This window comes from Ursus americanus, chromosome 1 (assembly GCF_024610735.1).
Source record: "Ursus americanus isolate L20-20 chromosome 1, mUrsAme1.1.p, whole genome shotgun sequence".
In the NCBI taxonomy this organism is placed as follows: Eukaryota; Metazoa; Chordata; class Mammalia; order Carnivora; family Ursidae; genus Ursus; species Ursus americanus.
In genome coordinates this window covers 66,167,050-66,185,823 of record NC_142127.1, presented here as the reverse complement: position 1 = coordinate 66,185,823, position 18,774 = coordinate 66,167,050, and the positions used below count along the sequence as shown (strand labels likewise).

The window sequence follows — 18,774 nt, the reverse complement described above, 5'->3', positions numbered from 1 at the left end:
GACTGAGCCACCCAGGCACCCCACTATATCTCCCACCTTTCTCGTGGAAGTTCTCTCCCTCCTGTAGTTATTTACTGGTCTCTCTCCCATAGTAGGCTGTGAATCCTTAAGGACAAATTCGTCTTTGTATCCACAGCACCTCACACATATTGTAGACACTTAATAAAGCTGATTGAATGAGTAAAGAATCACTCCATGTAGGGATCTGGGATTCCTGAGACAGGCTGGAGCTGGGAAGGAAGCACATCTTGGACAACGCGGGCAGCATCAAGTCCCTGCCGGGGCTGGCACACCTAGGCCTGTTCCCCTTTGTATGGATTTCTGTCCCAGGACAGCCCCAGGACACACTCTTGCTTCTCCAGTCTCCTAAGTCTGGGACCCTACACACTTTACTCTGTTTGCTCTAGAACTCTTGTTTCCATTATCTCTGGCTTTGTTAACTGCCCCAGACTGGATCAGGACTAGTATTTGCTGATCCCTCTTCAGACAAACGCCCACACGGCTCCCTCTGCCCTAGCTACCCTGTCCTATTGCCAAACAAGTTCCAGCAACAGACCTTGGCCATGCTTCTTATTTCAACAACAAAGGGGGTGCCCCTGGCCACCAACCCTAAATATACCCTCGCTAGATAGGGCTCCCCACATGGGTTCCAACTATAGTTCTCTCTGTTGGGGATGAAGCGTTAGATAAATCATTTTCAGGGCTGAGGCCTCAGTGCCATTCCTTTGGATGAAATGGATCTCTTCTAGGATGTTGTAGAATTTCTCAGGGCCTGTCAAAGACCTGTAACATTCTGGCAGGAAGAAAGTTTTTTAGCTGAGAACCAAACTTTTCCCTTTAAGATGGTATCACTGAAATAACTATGTATGCTGGTATGAATATGTGCTTGGCATTGCAAACAGACTTTTCAAAATAAACTTCCAAGTCTGAGATGTGCATTTTGTGAGAAGGGATATAAATTCTCATTAGGGATCTAGAAATTAGGAATCTGAGCCTTCTCAGACACACAGAAACACTTTTCATTAATGAATGGATTCTTTTTTTTTTTTTTTTAAGATTTTTTAATTTATTTGTCAGAAACAGCGTGAGCGCAAGGACGGGGAGCAGCAGGCAGAGGGAGAAGTAGGCTCCCTGCTGACCAAGGAGCCCGATGCGGAGCTCGATTCTAGAACCAGAGGATCACGACCTGAGCCGAAGGCAGACGACTGACTGACTGAGCCACACAGGTGCCCCTGAATGTACTCTTACATCACAATGATCTTCGTGATAAAAACATTATGGTGGCAAAGAACCAATCTTCCAACTTGAGTTCAAAATGGTTGGTAATCTGAAAGAAAAATTAGCTGAGGTGTCTTTCTGCCAAGAGTACACATCCAGTAAAACGATAAAATGAGAATAAAAGCTTGAGAGTCAAAGGCAGTAAGTTCAGTACAAGGAGCTTTATAAAAGCTGGACACGCGCTAGGCCCACAAATGTTTCTTCTCCCTGCAGCCTTGGGAGGCCTTCAATTTAATGGCTGCCCCTGACCGCCATATCGCCGCTGCACAGCTACAATCCAGCTCTCTACTACTGTTACTCCTCTCATAGTCTCTCTAAATCAAGAAGTCTTCTAGTCCGTGATTGTCCAGAATCAAACAAACACCTGCCAAGACTGAAAGCAAACAGGGGGACTGCCTTCTGCTTATTTTGACTCATGAGTCATGCAGAAAGATGAAAGGCAATTTCAACTCTTTTCAAGACAGTGTCATTCCAATAGGAAATGTTAGCTTACGGAGTCTACACCGGAACTTATGACAGAGTGTGGACTCTGTCCCGCACAAGCCACTCGTAAGGTCAGAGGCCTACACAGTTGCAAAACCTTGCAGACCACAACCTATCAGCTCCTGACTCAAACCACACGAGAGAACAGGGATCAATGGTGCTTTCAAAGATCACTAATGACGTTCATTTTGTCTTCCACAAAAGCTTCCCTCCCTTTACTCTATCCTTTTCCCTCCGAACTGATGGTTGGAACAATCTTGGTTTCTGTATACTTAAGTTAGAAGAAGACAGTGTCTCTATCACGAAAACAGGAATTTTATCTGCTTTGTTCACAATCCCATCCCAGTGCCTGACAGACAGCCTGGAACATGGTGCGTGCTCGATAAATATTTGCTCAGTAAATGAGTAACTTTTCTAAAGCAGGGAGCAGAAAGAACACTAGGTGGGAAAGCACAAAATGGATTCTGCAAGTGAGTTTTGGAGAGGTACAGTATCAATGAGAGGCTCAGTTATTCCAAAAACTGAAATGAGAGAAATAATACAAAGGTCTCAGCAACATGATGTCACATCAACTAACTTTGTCTCTCACCGTTTCTCCTTAAGAAAGAACTTCCACACTCTTTTATACAAACAACCTCTATGAGAATTCAGGGTCAAACTGTCGTTAAGAGTCCTTAAAATAAATACAATTTTATTCACAGAATTCCAACTCTGCTGTTGGATCAGTATCAGAAAAATACTGATATCCTAAAAGGGAGAACATCTGGATCTTCTGTCCTGGACCTTTATTCTAAGCTCTGGACACCCACAGCACTAGTACATTTTGAGATACAGCCAGAAATATTCTTTATAACATTTATCGGTTTACCGTGGAGTAAAATGATAACAGACGTAACAAAGACATAAAACACACAAGCCTTCCAGCAACATCACTCTATGGGTAATGGCATGTGGTCCTGCAAATCAATCTGGCCCAGAATTGGGGCACAAAATTTCCCTAGTGACAGAGGGCTCATGTCTGGACCACTGACATGAGCCCTCTCCAAATCCTCCCATTAATTACTTTCTCATTTTTAGGTGAGAATAACAAAATTTTTCAAAGCCTTAAGCCATTTTCCTCAGTTTTTAAACTTTGTTACAGGGTTTTTCATTTACTAAGAGGGAAAGACTACTTGCTTCAAATACTGCTCATAGTGCCTAACGTAAACTTGGCTACCACATTATATCCTAAGCTAAGGACACATTTCAGCTTGCTCTTGGGCTGTGACCACCAGGAGGGGATGCTGGCAGGGGTTACAACACACTCTTCTTCTATGTTGCCATGTCCCCTTGGCTAGACACTTCCCCAGACAGTAAAAGTGCTCTAGAACACGAATAAATGGACCCTGAACACTCAGGATTGAGGAGCACCATAAAAATAGTATTAAGTATTAGCTTATGTTTTATATAAGAATGAGAAGAAATTCTCATTATACTCCATGAAATTTTGAATAAAATTGTAAATATCCTACTAAGAATGGTTTGATTTCACTGACCTGCCAGAGATGAGATAATACAGGTAAAATGAAATGAAAAATGATTTAAAACCCCTTTTGCTCTACAGTCACTGAGCTCTTGAGAGAAAAGCAATGAAAGCCACAGACGTAGGCAGGGAAAGGATCCTGACCTATAGAAGCTTCCATCTCATTAAAGAGGATGACACAGAAACGCAACGAGGGGTTCCGGTGACTCAGAGGCAGAAGTCACTTGTGCACTGGGCTTTCAGACAGCCCCGAGGAGACTGGCAAGGTTTTAACAGTACAGATGGGGTGTGCAGTAGGAATGGAAAGAAGACGTAAAAGGCTTGGACTCAAAAGGAGGTTCCATGAAGGAGCTTGCTGGCGTGTGGGCCTGGAGAGGGGAGCTGAGGCTGGACCGCGCAGAGCTTAAACACCAAGCCAGGAAACTTGGAGTTCACTCAAAGTAATAGGGAGCCCATGAAGGTTTCTGGGAAGGGAAGTAGCATGCTCTGATTTTAGGAAGATCCACAGGATAATAATAAGCCAAATCTAGTGCTGCAAGGCCAAAAGCAATCACCCAACAAAAGGCCAGTGGATTTGATAAATAAAATATCAGGTGGATTGTCATGGTGCTATTCTAACTGAGTGGAGGGAAACTAAATAGTCTAATTATTTTCCTCATCTCTTCATCTCTCCCCTATCATTCTTTCCTGTCTATGTAGTTGGGTATTCATTCTCCATGAATACAGTTCTTGAGTTGTCTGAAGGAACTAAGTCCTCGCTGGGATACATAAAAAAAAATTCCTAATGTGCAAAGAACCTTAGAATCACACTGGAAAGGCACTCTTTACACAATGAGAAAGGAAAATGGTGTCATCTATGCTGCCCCGTGGAGCCCTCCTTTCTCTGGACATGACTCCCAGTGATACCACACTCAAGGTGTGGCTCCGAACGTAGAGGGGGAGGAGTTCAGAGAAGAGAGCAGGAGAAGAGGTATGACAACAGAAAATACCTTTGAAAAGGAAAATAGGTACAAAACCACTGTTTATTTTCATCTTACTCATTTATACACATCCACTATCTCAAAGTCACGTACTTACATGAAATTTAAATATTTTTTCGATTATCTGAAATTTAAAGAAAGATAATTTCTGGACACCTTCAAAAATACGTGAGCTATAAGGGAAGTACCTGGATGTTTCCGAAGACTAACAGTCAACACTAGGTCAAATTAAATTCCAAATGTCATCTGGGGTAAACTAATTGGCAAAATTTTCAAACTGTACTTGTAGTCTGAGCAGCTCTTTAAATTTTTTATTTAAATTTGGACCAAGTTCTTGAAAGAGTTATGGTTGGAATACATCAAAAGCCTAAAGTCACTTTATCTTATACTGCATAGTTCCTATTTGAGAATGTCGGACTAGGTTTTAGTAGGAAACCTAGCTAGCACTGACCCTATTTCAGACGGTATCAAAGTTGGACATTCACAAAGAATGATGCAGGAAAAATGCTTTAAAGGAAGTGGAGGGGCACCTGGGTGGTACAGTCGGTTAAGCCTCGGACCCTTGTTTTCGGCTCAGGTGGGGATTTCAGGGTCATGAGACCCAGCAACGGGTTAATGCTCAGCACAGAGTCTGCTTGAGAGTCTCTCTCCCTGTCCTTCTGCCCTTCTGCTCATGCTCTCACTCTCTCTCCCTCTCAAATAAACAAAAAATCTTTGAAAGATAAAAAAATAAAGGAAGTGGAAAATGCCCCACCATGGAGGAGAAACTGGTAAGGAAGGGCAGGTCCGGATGCTCTCAATGCGTCCCATACTTCTCATTATGACAATAATTCACTTATCCCTGTTAATAGCACCTGCTCTCCTTTACTACAGGGCTGCGGCCCATTCCATACTAAGCACCTGACATCTAAATATCTACTAGATATTTACCCCTCACAAAAATCCTAGGAGTTAATCATTATTTTTCCACTGAATAGAGCAAATTGCTTAATTTCTGAGTTGAAGTTTTTTTCAAGTAATTTGCTCAAGATTACACAGCTTGACAGTGGAAGAGCTGGGACTCGAGCCCAAATCCTGTTCAATAAATTCTTAGCGCTTAACTTACTTTGAGGCGCTAATAACCTTATGGTGAGCTGGCATGGCAGGTAGGCTGACATGAATCAAAAAACCCCATAAAGCAATGTTAAACTATAACTGTGACAAGGGCAATGGATCTGACCTTGACCAGGTGGGGAATGGGGGGTGGTGGGAGGAGGGACAGTTCTTCCCTGAGGAGGTCTAAGGCAATCTGAGAACTAAGAGAAGAACAGGAGTTGCCGTGGGGAAAAGGGAGGGAAAAGCATTCCAGGCAGGAGGCACAGAATGTGCAAATATGACCAGGTGGGAAGGAGTGTGGTGAGGACTTAAAAAACAAAGCGAGATGGGAAGGCGGGTGTGACACCAATCTGGCAAATTCAGATTCATTAGGTAAACTCGGACCTTGCACGCCACTCCACGCGCAGTGTTTCATAGACCATGGTAAAAAGTTTTTGTCACCTAACTCAATTCAATAAACATTTACCGAGTTAAAAAAAAAAAAGATTTTGTCTTTAGTCTAAGCATACTGGATATTTATCTTATAGCTGATCGTAGCTGTTTTCCTTGGGAAGTAAGGGGGGTAAACGAGAGTAGCAGTGCCACACAGGCTCTTAGAAATCTTTCAGGGGCAGGGATAAAAATGGATATCACAGAGCATGAACTTCTGTGTTCTAGAATAGACATGTGTTATACATCTAAACATCCAAGCTGGAGATTAAAGCTGCAAATGGAAGAATGACACGCTGCCTCTGGAAATAAACTGAGGCACAGCTAAGGTTACCTTGGAGGGCCTGGGGTGTGGATGGAGGTACACAGCAAGAGGCCCTACCAAGAAAATGGCAGAACCCATTTCTAGCTGAGAGGCAGAGCTGATGACCGTTTTCACAGCCCAGCTCCCCATCCATGAGCTGTGTGGCTTTGGGAAAATTTCCCCATTTGTAATAATACCTACACCTCAGACTTATTTTGAGAATAAAATGAGTTATCACATATGTAAGTACTCAATAAATACAAACCATTATTATATTATGAAGACTACTTGCAGCAAAGATCATGATTTGCTATAAGCAGTTAAGGAAAGGAAAATATTGGTAAATATACATCTAAGACAACTTATTCTCAAACTTGCATGTATATAAGAATCACCTGGAAAATGGGAAAAACATAGATTCCTGGCTTATTAGAGGTAAGGCCTAGGAAACTAGATATTTCACAAGCTCCCGGGGGATTCTAACACCCCTGATCCAAGCATCTTACTTTGGGAAGCATGGTATCAAGGCCTAGAATTTAAAACAAATATCCAGTCATCAAATAAAGTATTTCATTACAGGGACTTAACTACAGGGATAACTTTATAAAACAAATTTCAAGATTTTATTTTTCTCTAGGCAAAATGAAACAACATGACTTGCGAAATCTAGATGAAAACAGAATAATGAGAATCCACTAGACTGACAAAATATCCAGTATTTAATTTTTAACAACCATTTTCAGGAATTACTTAAGTTTTTAGTTCCAAACAGTCCAAAAATGTCAGTGTGTGTTATATTATCAAGAGAAACATCGAATACATCTATATATATTCTTTAATTATTAGATTTTATTTTCTATCAAAAGTTATAGAGCTCATAGCTCATCTTCAACCAGAGAGAGAAAATTCTTTTCTGCTAGACCGCAACTAACACTCTACACGCTCTCTCACTTTAGTTCAGAGTTCTTCAACCTTGGCGCTATGTAATTATCGTAGATTGTTATTTACAGGAATTCTTTACACTAACACGTGACCTTCAGAAAAATCAAACAAGTGACTAGCTTCAGGGAAGGTGAAATCACCGGCCTAATATACACATCTGGTGAACAATGTCAGTGTCTGTGAAGATTATAAACTGAAGGTATTATTTATTCCTTTTGCTCAAAAACCATTACACAACCCAACACTTGGGATCTATCTTGATCCAACCCACGAAAATGCTGCTTGGGCTCTTTAAAAGAATAAACAATGTACATTCTTGTTTTATTTGCAAAAATAATTAGCAGCAGCTGCTACTCACACACAATTTGTAACAGAACATATTTTACATACTGAACCCAAATATTTCAGAACTTAAAGAGCCTGACGCCAAATGAAGTATTCTGCCTTTTTTGAAATTTAAAATAAGGCATAACAATTAACTTTCACATTCCTTCATCTAATTTTAAAAAATGACGAAAACATTTTCCCGAGACTCAAAGGAAACAGCTGGACACATCTGTCAACCCCACATCTCTGCAGGGAAAGAGAAACTTAATGCTTTAATCCTGTACTTACATGTGAGGGCTCAGTTCATAAAAATTTCTATTCCTGTAATCTTCTACTTTCTCTGGTGAATAAATGGGCAAGGACCGGTATGGGTTAACGGATATAACCACACTTCCAATGTACGTCTGCAAAAGAAAGAACAAAAAATATCCTCATTATTACACAGGATGTGTTTTAACATCTTAAATCTCTGTGTTTCATGATTTCATCCTTTTAAAAACAAAACTAGTTCTACTGCTTGACCATTCATACTTTTCAAGAACACTTAATATCTCCAAAGACAGATGGTCAATAATGTTTATTCATGTTGCTGATAAATGGAAGGCACAGATTTATACACTGAAAATACCTTTCAAAATAAATCTCTAGATTAATTTATGATCTTGGATAAGAGTTCTCCACAGTCCTGTCACACTTGCCAAGAGTTTTGTCACCAACCACAGCTAATTCTGAGCAACAGCTATGCTTTCCCTTATTCCGGTTAGAACTGGTGTCTCCTTCCCTCATCTTTATCCTGCCATTTCAGCCCACTGCAACCCAGAGCCTCCCTCCGCCTGAACCACATCCATACCTATCAACTAGGGCCTTTACGTGGGGACTGGCCTTACCCCAGCCTGTCAGCCTCTCCAGTGGGCTCAGACAACATACGGCTCCATATGAAAGCCACGGTTATCCCTTGGGCATTCAAACAACATAATCTCATATTCTATCTAACATACTGTAACATCAGAATTAAATGTACTTTCCAAAGGAGAGTACATTTAATGTCAAATTTAAATTCAACGTGGAATGTAAATGTACTTTTGGAGGGATCGATATCGTATTTTAGCAGACACGAACCCCCTCACACCACAATCCTGAACGCTATTAATCTTCTCTTTCATTTTGATGTGGATTCCCGGCAGCCAGAGTAGTCTGGTTCAGTTCATTCCGTACAAAGACTAGCACCAGGCCATGAGCAAAAGTCACGTAACTGGAACTCATTTTAGTGGCTTCATTTTTCCTTTCAGTTTCAACATCATGGGGGGGGGGGTGGAGACATGAACAAAAATATGTAGGTGATAAAAATGTTCTTAAGAAAGAGGTGAAAGAAAAAAAGAAGGGAAAAAAGTCAGCCCTAACTTCTCCACCTTTCCAGCATCACGTAATAAAAAGTGGCATTTTTAGAGCAACAAATTTTTCCCATATTGCCACCACAGGATTCAAGATAGTCAGATCCTTCTAGAAAATTAAACAGAATAGAGAACAGAACAGTATGAGTGTTCTGATTTATTTTTTTTTAACATAGGTCACAATTATTTTAATTACAAAAGACTTCCCCCCCCAACCCAGAAAACTGAACAGGTCATTTCTACACATAATTTTTCATCCTCTCAAGCACAGACAAGACCACTGTTGTGAAAGAAAACTCTGTTCCCACACAAATTTCTACATTCATTTCTGACATTCTATCACTAGGACCAATTAATCTGGCCTGACGCGAGATGATTCTAAGTTCCCTAACTTTCTGCATTTTCGAAAAGGTTTCTTCACACTCCAGCCTACCTGGGCAAGTAGGTGAGAAATGCTGGAGTAATGGTCTCAATCGCTTCTAACTAATGTACTAGAATTAGCTACACTCGTAGTTATGAAAATGCAATGGCTGGTTATTCTTTTAATATCTGTTGATTAAAAGATCGGCCTTCTTCAGTAGAAAAGTACATGACTCTCCTCTTCTAGTTATTTCTAGAACACAATAATTGAAACAGATATTTGCTGTTGGCAGAGAAACCAATGGTCAAGTTGCTCTTTGAAACCAAACTTCACAGTGGCTAAATTCTTGATAAAAATCTGCCTCTGTAGCATTCTGACATACAGAACAACTCTGCTGCCTCAAACCCAAAATCAAAAGCCACACAACTGAGTTATAAGTTTCTCTTTGTTACTTGTGACTTTTATACACACTGAATTATGTGTGCTTCCCCCCCCAGCTCTTCCCCTACCACCTCGAAAAAGCCTGACCCATTAATGATGCCCCGTAAATATTTGTTAACTGAATGACTGATTTGTATAGTGCTAGTTTGTCACTAAGAAAGTGACTCTCATATAATTATTCTTCTGTTGAAATAGAATAGCAAGTACACTGCATAGAGTGCCGAATATTTTATGAAACCTATATGCCACGTGTGGCCACCGAACAAATCTTTACACTATAGCCTTTCCCCTCAGGTTCCTCCTGTGGGATATTGTTTGCAAAGATGGCTAGAACAATTCCTTCCATCCCTGCAGGCATACCCCCTTGAAATGTGACTTTGTCACTCTTTCTATCGAGAGACACGTTATTCCTCCAGCCCTTCAATTTGGACTTGCCCATGTGACTTGATTGTCAAATGTCCAATGGGACATTATAAGATGAAACATAAGCAGAGGCTTGAAAAGTACCTGCATAGGATGAACCCCGTTTTGATGGCTGTGGCTGGAAGCCGTGATGTAAATAAGCCTGAGCCACACGGATGGCTGAGGTGCCCTGAGCTGCAGAGCCTGACACCCAGCTGCGAGTGAAGCCATTCTAAGCCATCCAGCCCCAGTGAGGCCCCCAGATGCCTGAAGTCAGAGACCAGCAGAAGACACACCGAGCTAAAGTCTGCCTAAATTGCTATCCCAGAGAACTGGGCACAAATAAATGGTTGTTGTTTTAGGCCACTAAGTTGGGGAGCTGGTTTGTTACCCAGCAACAATTACTGGTACACCAGCACAGCTCAAAACGAATCGGAAGAGGGGCCAAGCAGGACAAGCTTTATCAATCTAAGTAAGGAAACCGTAAAAGAAACTGCGCTATCTCTCCATTCTACGTTATGTATATGTTTCCGACACGTATCCTCTAATCTTGAATTCCTAACTAGGTTTGTCCTCTACCATGACGCCTGCCCTTGCTGTTTACGGGTTTCTTCCTTGAAGGGTCTATGTGCATTCATCAGAGATTTAAATATTCCCTCACTGTGTCAACAGAATAATCAAACGCTCAATCATAGTCTTCCTTTCTCTGAAACACGGAAGACTTCCTGAGAGCGGCTGACTGGGGGGGACTACCATGCAACTCTGGCCGTAGGCAGCTTTCCACCCGACATTCAGGTAACTGCAGTACCAGATTACACCTCCTTCTTGCGGATCAGAACCACAGAGAGCAGAGAGAGTTCATGTTTACATCAATTAACATTTGGACTTACAAAGGATAATATATCATTTTTTTAATAAGCAACTGTATATTATTTAAAGTGGGTATCTTCTTATCGGGCCATGCTCTAAAAAGAACTATACACTAACTCATTTAGCAACCACTGGCATTAAGAGGTTGAAGATAAGACACAGAGTTTCTTAAAGTCAAGTATGTACGTGAAAGGGCTGGGTGTCTCCACTTTATTCTGAATCTGCTAAGGAGAAAAAATGAAAAAAAAAAAGAAAAGCTTACAAATCTTTATAAAGATTTATAAAGTGAGCAGCAAACAGTATTTATCCCCTACACGCCAGGGTTCCACTCACTTACTTGACTGGTAATAAGAGGCGGGTGTATCCTGTGTGCAGGATACCCCACTACTCTGGAGCTCGGATAGTGCCCGTACCAGCGGCGCTCACAAAAAGGCCTCCTGTGGCTCGGTCCATTTCTCAGCAGACCACCACTTCTATGGCTGCACTCACACCTCAACCTTGTCCCTGTCCCCAAAGAACCCAGAGAAAATCCTACCGGAATCCAGAAGATGTTCTCCCGTTAAGTGAATTACACTGAAAGGGACTCCTTCCCCGTAACCGCCAAGACCATCTATCAATTAGGTTCTAGCTACCTTCTCCAACAGAGACAAGCCCAGCTCTCATTTCCCCCGTATGTATGTATTTGCTCAATCAATGTACTTATTTACTCAATATAACCAATCTCCTAACCATCTCAGCCACTTCCTAGCTCACCACCTCCATGTTCCCAGCCCTTGGCACCCCCAAGTACTCAGGCCTATGCACACCACCACTACGACACTGGAGAGCCCCCTTTAGTCCCACTGCCCTGTGGGACCAGCCTCTGACATCTAGGAAGGAAAAAGGAAGGGGAGGGGAAGGGGGAGAGGAAGGCAGGGGGAAGGAAGCTGGGGAAGGGAAAAAGGAAGAAAAAAGGGAAGAGAGAGAGGAAAAGCTCTAACTTTTTATAAATGGCAGATTCGATTAGCAGCTTTATCTTTCATCTCTCAAGGGCAGACATTAAATGAAGAATGTACAAACATTCCTAAGTCAAAACAATCTCCGTCTTCATATTTCAGATATCTGTAGCATTCCAGAACAGATGCCTTGTGAATAACCAAATAATACTCAAGTATTTCTATTGTGATCACAGTGAAAGCTGAAGCCCTTTCTGGAGGACCTGCATCCAGCAATCAGAACCCAGAAGAGGCCCCTGATACATGTAACCCAAAGACCAGGCATTCGCATCTTTTAAAGTCTCCCCAGTCGTGGCTCAGTCGATTAAGTGTCTGCCTTTGACTCAGGTCATGATCCCAGGGTCCTACGACCAAGCGTGTGTTGGGTTCCCCGCTCAGCGGAGTGTCTGCTTGTCCCTCTCCCTCTGTCCTTCCCCCCACCCTTGGGCCCCGGCTTGTGCTTTCTCTTGCTATCTCTCTGTCAAATAAATAAATACATTTTTTTAAGTCTCCCCAGATAAAGTCATGTGTAACCACAGGTGAAAACCACCGCTTGTGGTCTTCACCTTTAGGACCCAGAGAACCGTGTTTTACTCTCAATGGCAGCAGCTATGACAGTGTCACTGTCTTCTATCTTACTTTCCTCTTTAAATATTCCCATGGAATCAATTCAGTAAACATTTCAAAAAGGAGAGAAAATCTTTCTGGCCTCACTTCCTTTCATTTTAGCCACATTTCTAAGAAACTCGGCACGTGGTATCTCGGCACACTACACAGAAACACCAGCAACACCTCTCAACTGGGGCCGTTCTGTAGCAGTATATTTCTAACGTTTAACTATGACTCATTGTAAGAAATAAATTTTCATCACAACAAAGTATGTGTGAGTGTATATTTACATACACATACACACATATGTATGAAACAAAACTTCCACAAAACCCGAAATACTCTTACCGTATGTGATACATTGATAGTCATTTGTTCAATTCTATTCATTACAAACTTTTTTAAAACTGCTGGTCCCTAACCCATCAAGTGGATTTCATCAGCCATTAACAGACTGAAACGTATAGTTTAAAAAATACTGCTACAGAGCACTTCTTAACCTTTGTTTAGTGGTAGATCCCTGTGAAATGCCAATGAAAGCTAGGAAGCGTCGCCCCAGAAAAAACACACACAGAACAGGCACATAACAGTTTGCACACAGTTGATATACTGAGTTAAGGACGCCTACCCTAAGGGAAGAAACAATGGCCACTAATGGAAAAAGGAAAAGAGACAGAGGGAAAGAGAAGCAAAGAAAGAATGAAAGGAAGAAAAGGAGTAAGAAGTCGTCATAATTTTGAAAGCATAAAAATGAAGAGTGTTTAGAGTGAGAGCCAACAGCTAGGCTTAGCTGGTCCTGAGTGCTTCATTACAAAGCACCGCGTCAGAACTCGGCATGACGATCAGAGGCCACCACGAGAGACAGTATTCTGGTTTTGGTGACAAGGATACACACAATACATTTTGGAAAGATATCTAACCAAAGAAACTTTTTTCAAGTTAAATTGTGAAGCACAGTTTGAATATTTTTCGAGTCTCAATTATGTGCAACTGTGCGCACGTTCGTCCGCAAAGCTAACTGAACAAAACATTAGTGTACGTACACAAAACATTAGTGTACGTACACAAAAAAGTCAGAAGAGTTTCACATCTTTCATATCATAGCTCTTCCCCGGGCAACACTAAGATCTCCAGAAGCCCTAAATTCTGAAAGTTGACATTTCAATTCCCCATATGAAACTGAAAATAAAATTATAACTAAACCATAAAATACACGTATGGAAATCCTATAATGACTTGTTTTCACCATCATGACTGCTTTAACGCTGCTTTCAGTATCAATTTCTTCCAAAATATATTTTTAAAGCCCTTGCTTTGCTGAGACTCTAACCAGGAATCTCACCTGCCCCTCAGCTTCCTTTATTTCAGTTCTTTGTTTACCGTCTCCACAATTCCTTCAAAACTCACCCCCAAACCTATTAAAGTGCTGGCACAGGGGCACCTGGGTGGCTCAGGGGGTTAAGCATCTGCCTTCAGCTCAGGTCGTGATCTCCGAGTACTGAGACCGAGCCCCACTTCAGGCTCCCTGCTCCGTGGGGGGTAGGGGGGTCTGCTTCTCCCTCTCCTTCCTTCCCCCATCTGTGCTCGCTCTTGCTCTCTCAAATAAATAAAATCTAAAAAAAAAAAAAAAAAAAAGTGCTGGCATAAAATATGCACTTAAACACCTTTTGACTAAATTCTCCCTTGATCCCCATGAGTTAGATATGAATTCTCCATCTTAACGTCCATATAACGGAACACAAAGAAGTTAAGTGGTCTGACCACATTATCAAACAGAAGTGCAATCAGGACGAGGAGCCAAGAGTCCACTCTTTTCATCAGAGCACACCATCCATGCTGTTAGGCCTGCGAAGCTTGGGGGGAAAAGTGGCCAAGCAGAATGCCTGATCGTAGAAACTTGTGCTGTACAATGCCTTCCAAGGGCATCTTCTCTGTACAAGAGAGAGCCACTCTGTGGGGCAAAAGCCTCCTATCTGACTATCTGAGGAATGCTGAAACCCTCATGCCACCAGGGAGAAAGGAAAAAGGAGGCGGCGGAGGAAAAGATGTAGTTACAGGAAAAATTTCTCATCTCAATAGAAAAGATTTTTTTTTTTTTACTGTTTATTCCAGCACACAAAGTGTGTCCCTCCATCATGAAGAAATGCAAGACACTATATAATAACCATCCTTGAATGTCAGAAATAAACCGAGAGTGGCAACAGGCCATATTTCATGAAATATCTTACTTAATGCTAACGATTTAGCCTAAAATGGCACCAAAGAAGTATTAAAGAATGTGTAGGATGCCTCCAAATCCTGGATCCTAGCCACGTGTCTCCAAGCCACTCTCACCTGCACAGCGATAACATCAAATCCAGCCCGGGTCAGGACCCACTTAAAAACACCCCTTCCCATGGCTGCTCAGCTGCACCAACTGCCCCGACAGGATTTAGGCTACAACCACGGAAGAAGCAAGCCACGCAGCTACTAAGAGCCTTCCTCGTGCACAACATCGAATTAGGCATGGTGGGAACTAGAAGACGCTCCTGGGGTCTGTGCTCCCGAGTGGTTTATACCAGAGCTTAGGAGGTGAGACTTCTGTACCATCACACGGAAAACTTAAGAGTTTTCTAGCCGCAAAAAGAGATGAAATAAGATTTAAGTGATTCCTGGTTAAATGAGTCATTGTCTTCTTATGGCCTAGGTGAGTGCTTTCCATCTACGTGAGGGGATGGTCACTGTGAACAGAGGTTCAAGAACGATCCAGAAAGTTGGAAATTTGAGCAGGTCTAAAAGGATGGGGGTGATTCACATAAAGTAATGCTCCCTTGAAGAGTGGCATAAGAGAATTCAGGTTTTAGGTAATGATTGAATTCCTCTTTTTTTTTTTTTATTTTACTAAGCCACTTGTATCTTTCAAAAAAATTTTTTTTTTAAGTACGAACTGCCAGAGATTCAAACAGTTATCTGTATGCCTGGGTCCACTGCAGCACTGTTCCCCACAGCCAAAAGTTGGAAGTAGCCCAAGGGTCTACTGATGGAAGAATGGAGAAACAACATGAGGTCTAGAGATGCAATGGAATATGTCCAGTCTTAAAAAGGAAGGAAATTCTGGCACATGCTCCAACATGGATTAAAACATAAATAGAGGCACAAAGGCTTACCCACCCATATTTCAAAGACAGGAATGAGACAGCTTGACTAGAGCAAAGACCTCTAATGAATAATAGCCCAGAAAATAAGACTGGGATCAAACTGCAAAGAGCCTCAAATGTCAGGGTGAGGAGACTGAGCTCCATCGAGTCAGAACCGTTCTAAAGTAAGAGCCAGTGTGTGCACTCCCTCTCTCTAGCTCTCTCTCTCTCTAATAAATAAATAAATCTTTAAAAACAGGGGTGCCTGGGTGGCTCAGTCGGTTGAGCATCTGACTCTTGGTTTTACCTCAGGTCCTGATCTCAGGGTCATGAGATCAAGCCCCACATTAGGCTCCACGCTCAGTGGGGAGTCTGCTTGGGATTCTCTCCTCTGCCCCCCCACATGCATGCACTCATTCTCTCTCTCTCTAAAATAAATAAATACATCTTAAAAAAAAAAAGTCAGTGTGTTGGGTGAGGGGGTTAGATGCTGAAACAGACCAACGTAAGTGTTTTTGAGCTCGTCACTCAGATTCTATGTCATACAGAATTTAATGCTTCAAATGCACTTGACATACTGTGTAACCCTTGGTTCCAAGTTATCTGGAAAGTTTTCCAGTTTTGTGTGAACCTGGGTAATATACTTAACTTCTCCAAGCCCCTGTTTCCTCATCTGGACAAGGAGGAGGACACTGGTTCCTCCTTTGTCTAATTCGGAGGATTAAATGGGATTCTGTGTTAAACTGTGGAACACAGCACCCAACAGACAGCAAGTGTCCCATAAATATTACCTGTTGTGATCACAGAAACTCAGAGTTCGGCTCTGTTGGAATCTGTGGCCATTGTAAATACCCACGTCAGGACTTGAAAGCTTATGACATCACTAATATCTCAGTGAAATTCATTAAGGAGTCCTATAATGCCAAAGTCTTACAAAATGGTCTTTGTGTACAGGGACTTGAAGAGTTACCAGATGAGCACATGAGGTCCGTCTTAATGAAACTAACACAAAAAGCCTAGGATCCCGAGAAAATTACATAAGACAAGCTGGTGGAGTCTTCAGAGACAACAACATGCTATTCACTTCGTGAGGAGGAATTTACCCTCTTCTTGGGTCTCAGATCCTGAGAATCTGGTCACAAGACATCAAGACATTATGTGCCACAGTGTTTTTAATTAGCCATTTGTAAGATTTCCCAGATTCCCTCGAAGAGGACTTTTGTCTTATTTGGTTTTTTAAAAACACAGTTTGGTCTAGCAAACACTTTGGTTGGTTTTTTTAGACACATTCAAAATTGTGAAAAACTGCCTGAGGGAAAAAATTACAAATGTAAGGTCAATAACCAGTGTAGCCTACTGTCTCGGTCTTCTATCCAAAATCACGTCATTCATGTGTGCACCTCACATACCCAGTCTAAGAACATATTTATGATACATATGCAAAATATATATATAACTCATAATAGCCCATTTTCACAGAAGAAACCAAAGGCATTCAAAGGTTTTAAAAACTTGCCCAAGGCTGGACGCCTGGGTGGCTCAGTTGGTTAAGCGTCTGCCTTTGGCTCAGGTCATCATCTCAGGGTCCTAGAATCTAGTCCCTTGTCAGGCTTCCTGCTCAGCAGGGAGTCTGCTTCTCCCTTTCCCTCTGCCCCTCTCTCTCTCAAATAAATAGATAAAATCTTAAAAAAAAAAAAAAAGCCTTGCCCAAGATCTCACCGTTAGTGGCAGAGACAGTATCATGCCAAAGCTCTAAACCAAAGTCTGTGACATTAGAACAGAGAAGTGTGATTTGGGCAGACTCTCAGCTACTCAGCACAGAGATGCTGTCAAGTTACCTCACATACTGACTTTGACTGCACTAAGGAACACACCCAGGAGCCCCTGAGCAACCTATCAGCAAGCTACAAGAAAAGCTGGGACCCTAGAGTGAGTATGGGTGCAGGACGGCATTAAGCTGAGGCAACAGAAGTTGGTGAAGGCTTCCTGTCCAGTTCCACCATCAATGTGCTCATCCCCTGCTCATGTTTCTGCTGCTTCTGGGCCTGCTACCTACTGGTTTCCTCACTCTCCGTTCCATGGCTGGTCTACTTCAAAGATGCTTACTCATAGTTTCCGCTTGCAACGTGGCCCATCATGGCCTCACCACATCACAACTGCCAGCATCTGCTTTCATTGATATTTTATTTTTTCTGTATTTCTCAATTCAAAGTTTGAGTTTTTGAGAAATAAGCCCTGTTCATCTCTTTCTCTCTGCTGTGCCATAAATCGCTGGTCTTAGATCCAGAGCCCATACATAGGCCAGGGGTCACCCAAACCATGGCTGCCAAGGGAGGCCAGCAAGCTGGTCAGGCATGGTCACTGTTAGTCCAAGATAAACCACCATCATATTATAATCCTCTGTTCCTGTGCTGCCAGTCATTTCAGACTATGAATTAAAGAACTATATATGAGTTCTATGCCACGCCGAAATACTGGCTAAAAATATCACCTCAGGCAGCCTTTATTGTAGAGCAGAGTAACACAATACTATAATATCTCTGTTGAGATAAACTCTATAATGAGACAAGTATTTTCCAAATATGTATCGTTCTCCAGACCTAATAAAACTCTCTCAGCTAAGGTACAGAGTGGTCCTGTGTTACAGGTATACTACTAGCTGAAAACAGCATTTGTGGCTAATGGAAGTAGTAATACAACAAAAGTGAATCTGTTCAATCAAAGAGGGAGGGGGGTAGGGAAAAGAGGAAGAGAGTGGGAGACAGGGAGGGAAAGAGAGAGTCAGGGAGGATAGAAAGAGAATGACTGTAATTACAAGGAAATCTCAGCATCTGAAACCTTGAAGAAAAGTCATTCTGGGTTTCCAAGGTTTTCGGATGGTCATGGCACCTGCCAGGTCCTCCACACCTTAACTATGTGCCAGGCTGAGGCCCCTTAATCTCCATCACGACTCAACAAGATAAGCATCATGACACCTACTGTGTGGATGAGAAAACTGACTCTCAATTACTCACAGTGGTCCCCGTGGTTGTGAGTGGCCAAGATTCAACCGTAGGTCTATGGGCCAAAGGCTTGTGCCTTTTCAAACATGCCACATTGTATCTCAGCCTCCAGCCCTCCCAAATAGAGTCTGAGAAACTCTTTAGAAATTAGGACTGCCATCAATATAGATCTGTGGGGTAGATGTAACAGCAGAAATAGGTACATAGGTTGGGGGGGGGTGCTAAGTTGGTCACATGACTTGGGCCAC

At 42.1% G+C, this 18,774-nt stretch overlaps 1 protein-coding gene across 5 annotated transcripts in view; it reads right to left on the bottom strand.

Moving 5' to 3' along the window:
* The window catches only part of MYO1B (myosin IB), a 175,220-nt gene that overhangs the window by 117,025 nt on the left and 39,421 nt on the right, over window positions 1-18,774 (bottom strand). For all 5 annotated transcript variants that reach the window (XM_045806360.2, XM_045806365.2, XM_045806363.2 and 2 more), the window contains exon 3: window positions 7,649-7,764. In XM_045806360.2, coding sequence (XP_045662316.1) covers window positions 7,649-7,764 — 116 coding nt within the window. The remainder of the gene's footprint in view (window positions 1-7,648; window positions 7,765-18,774) is intronic.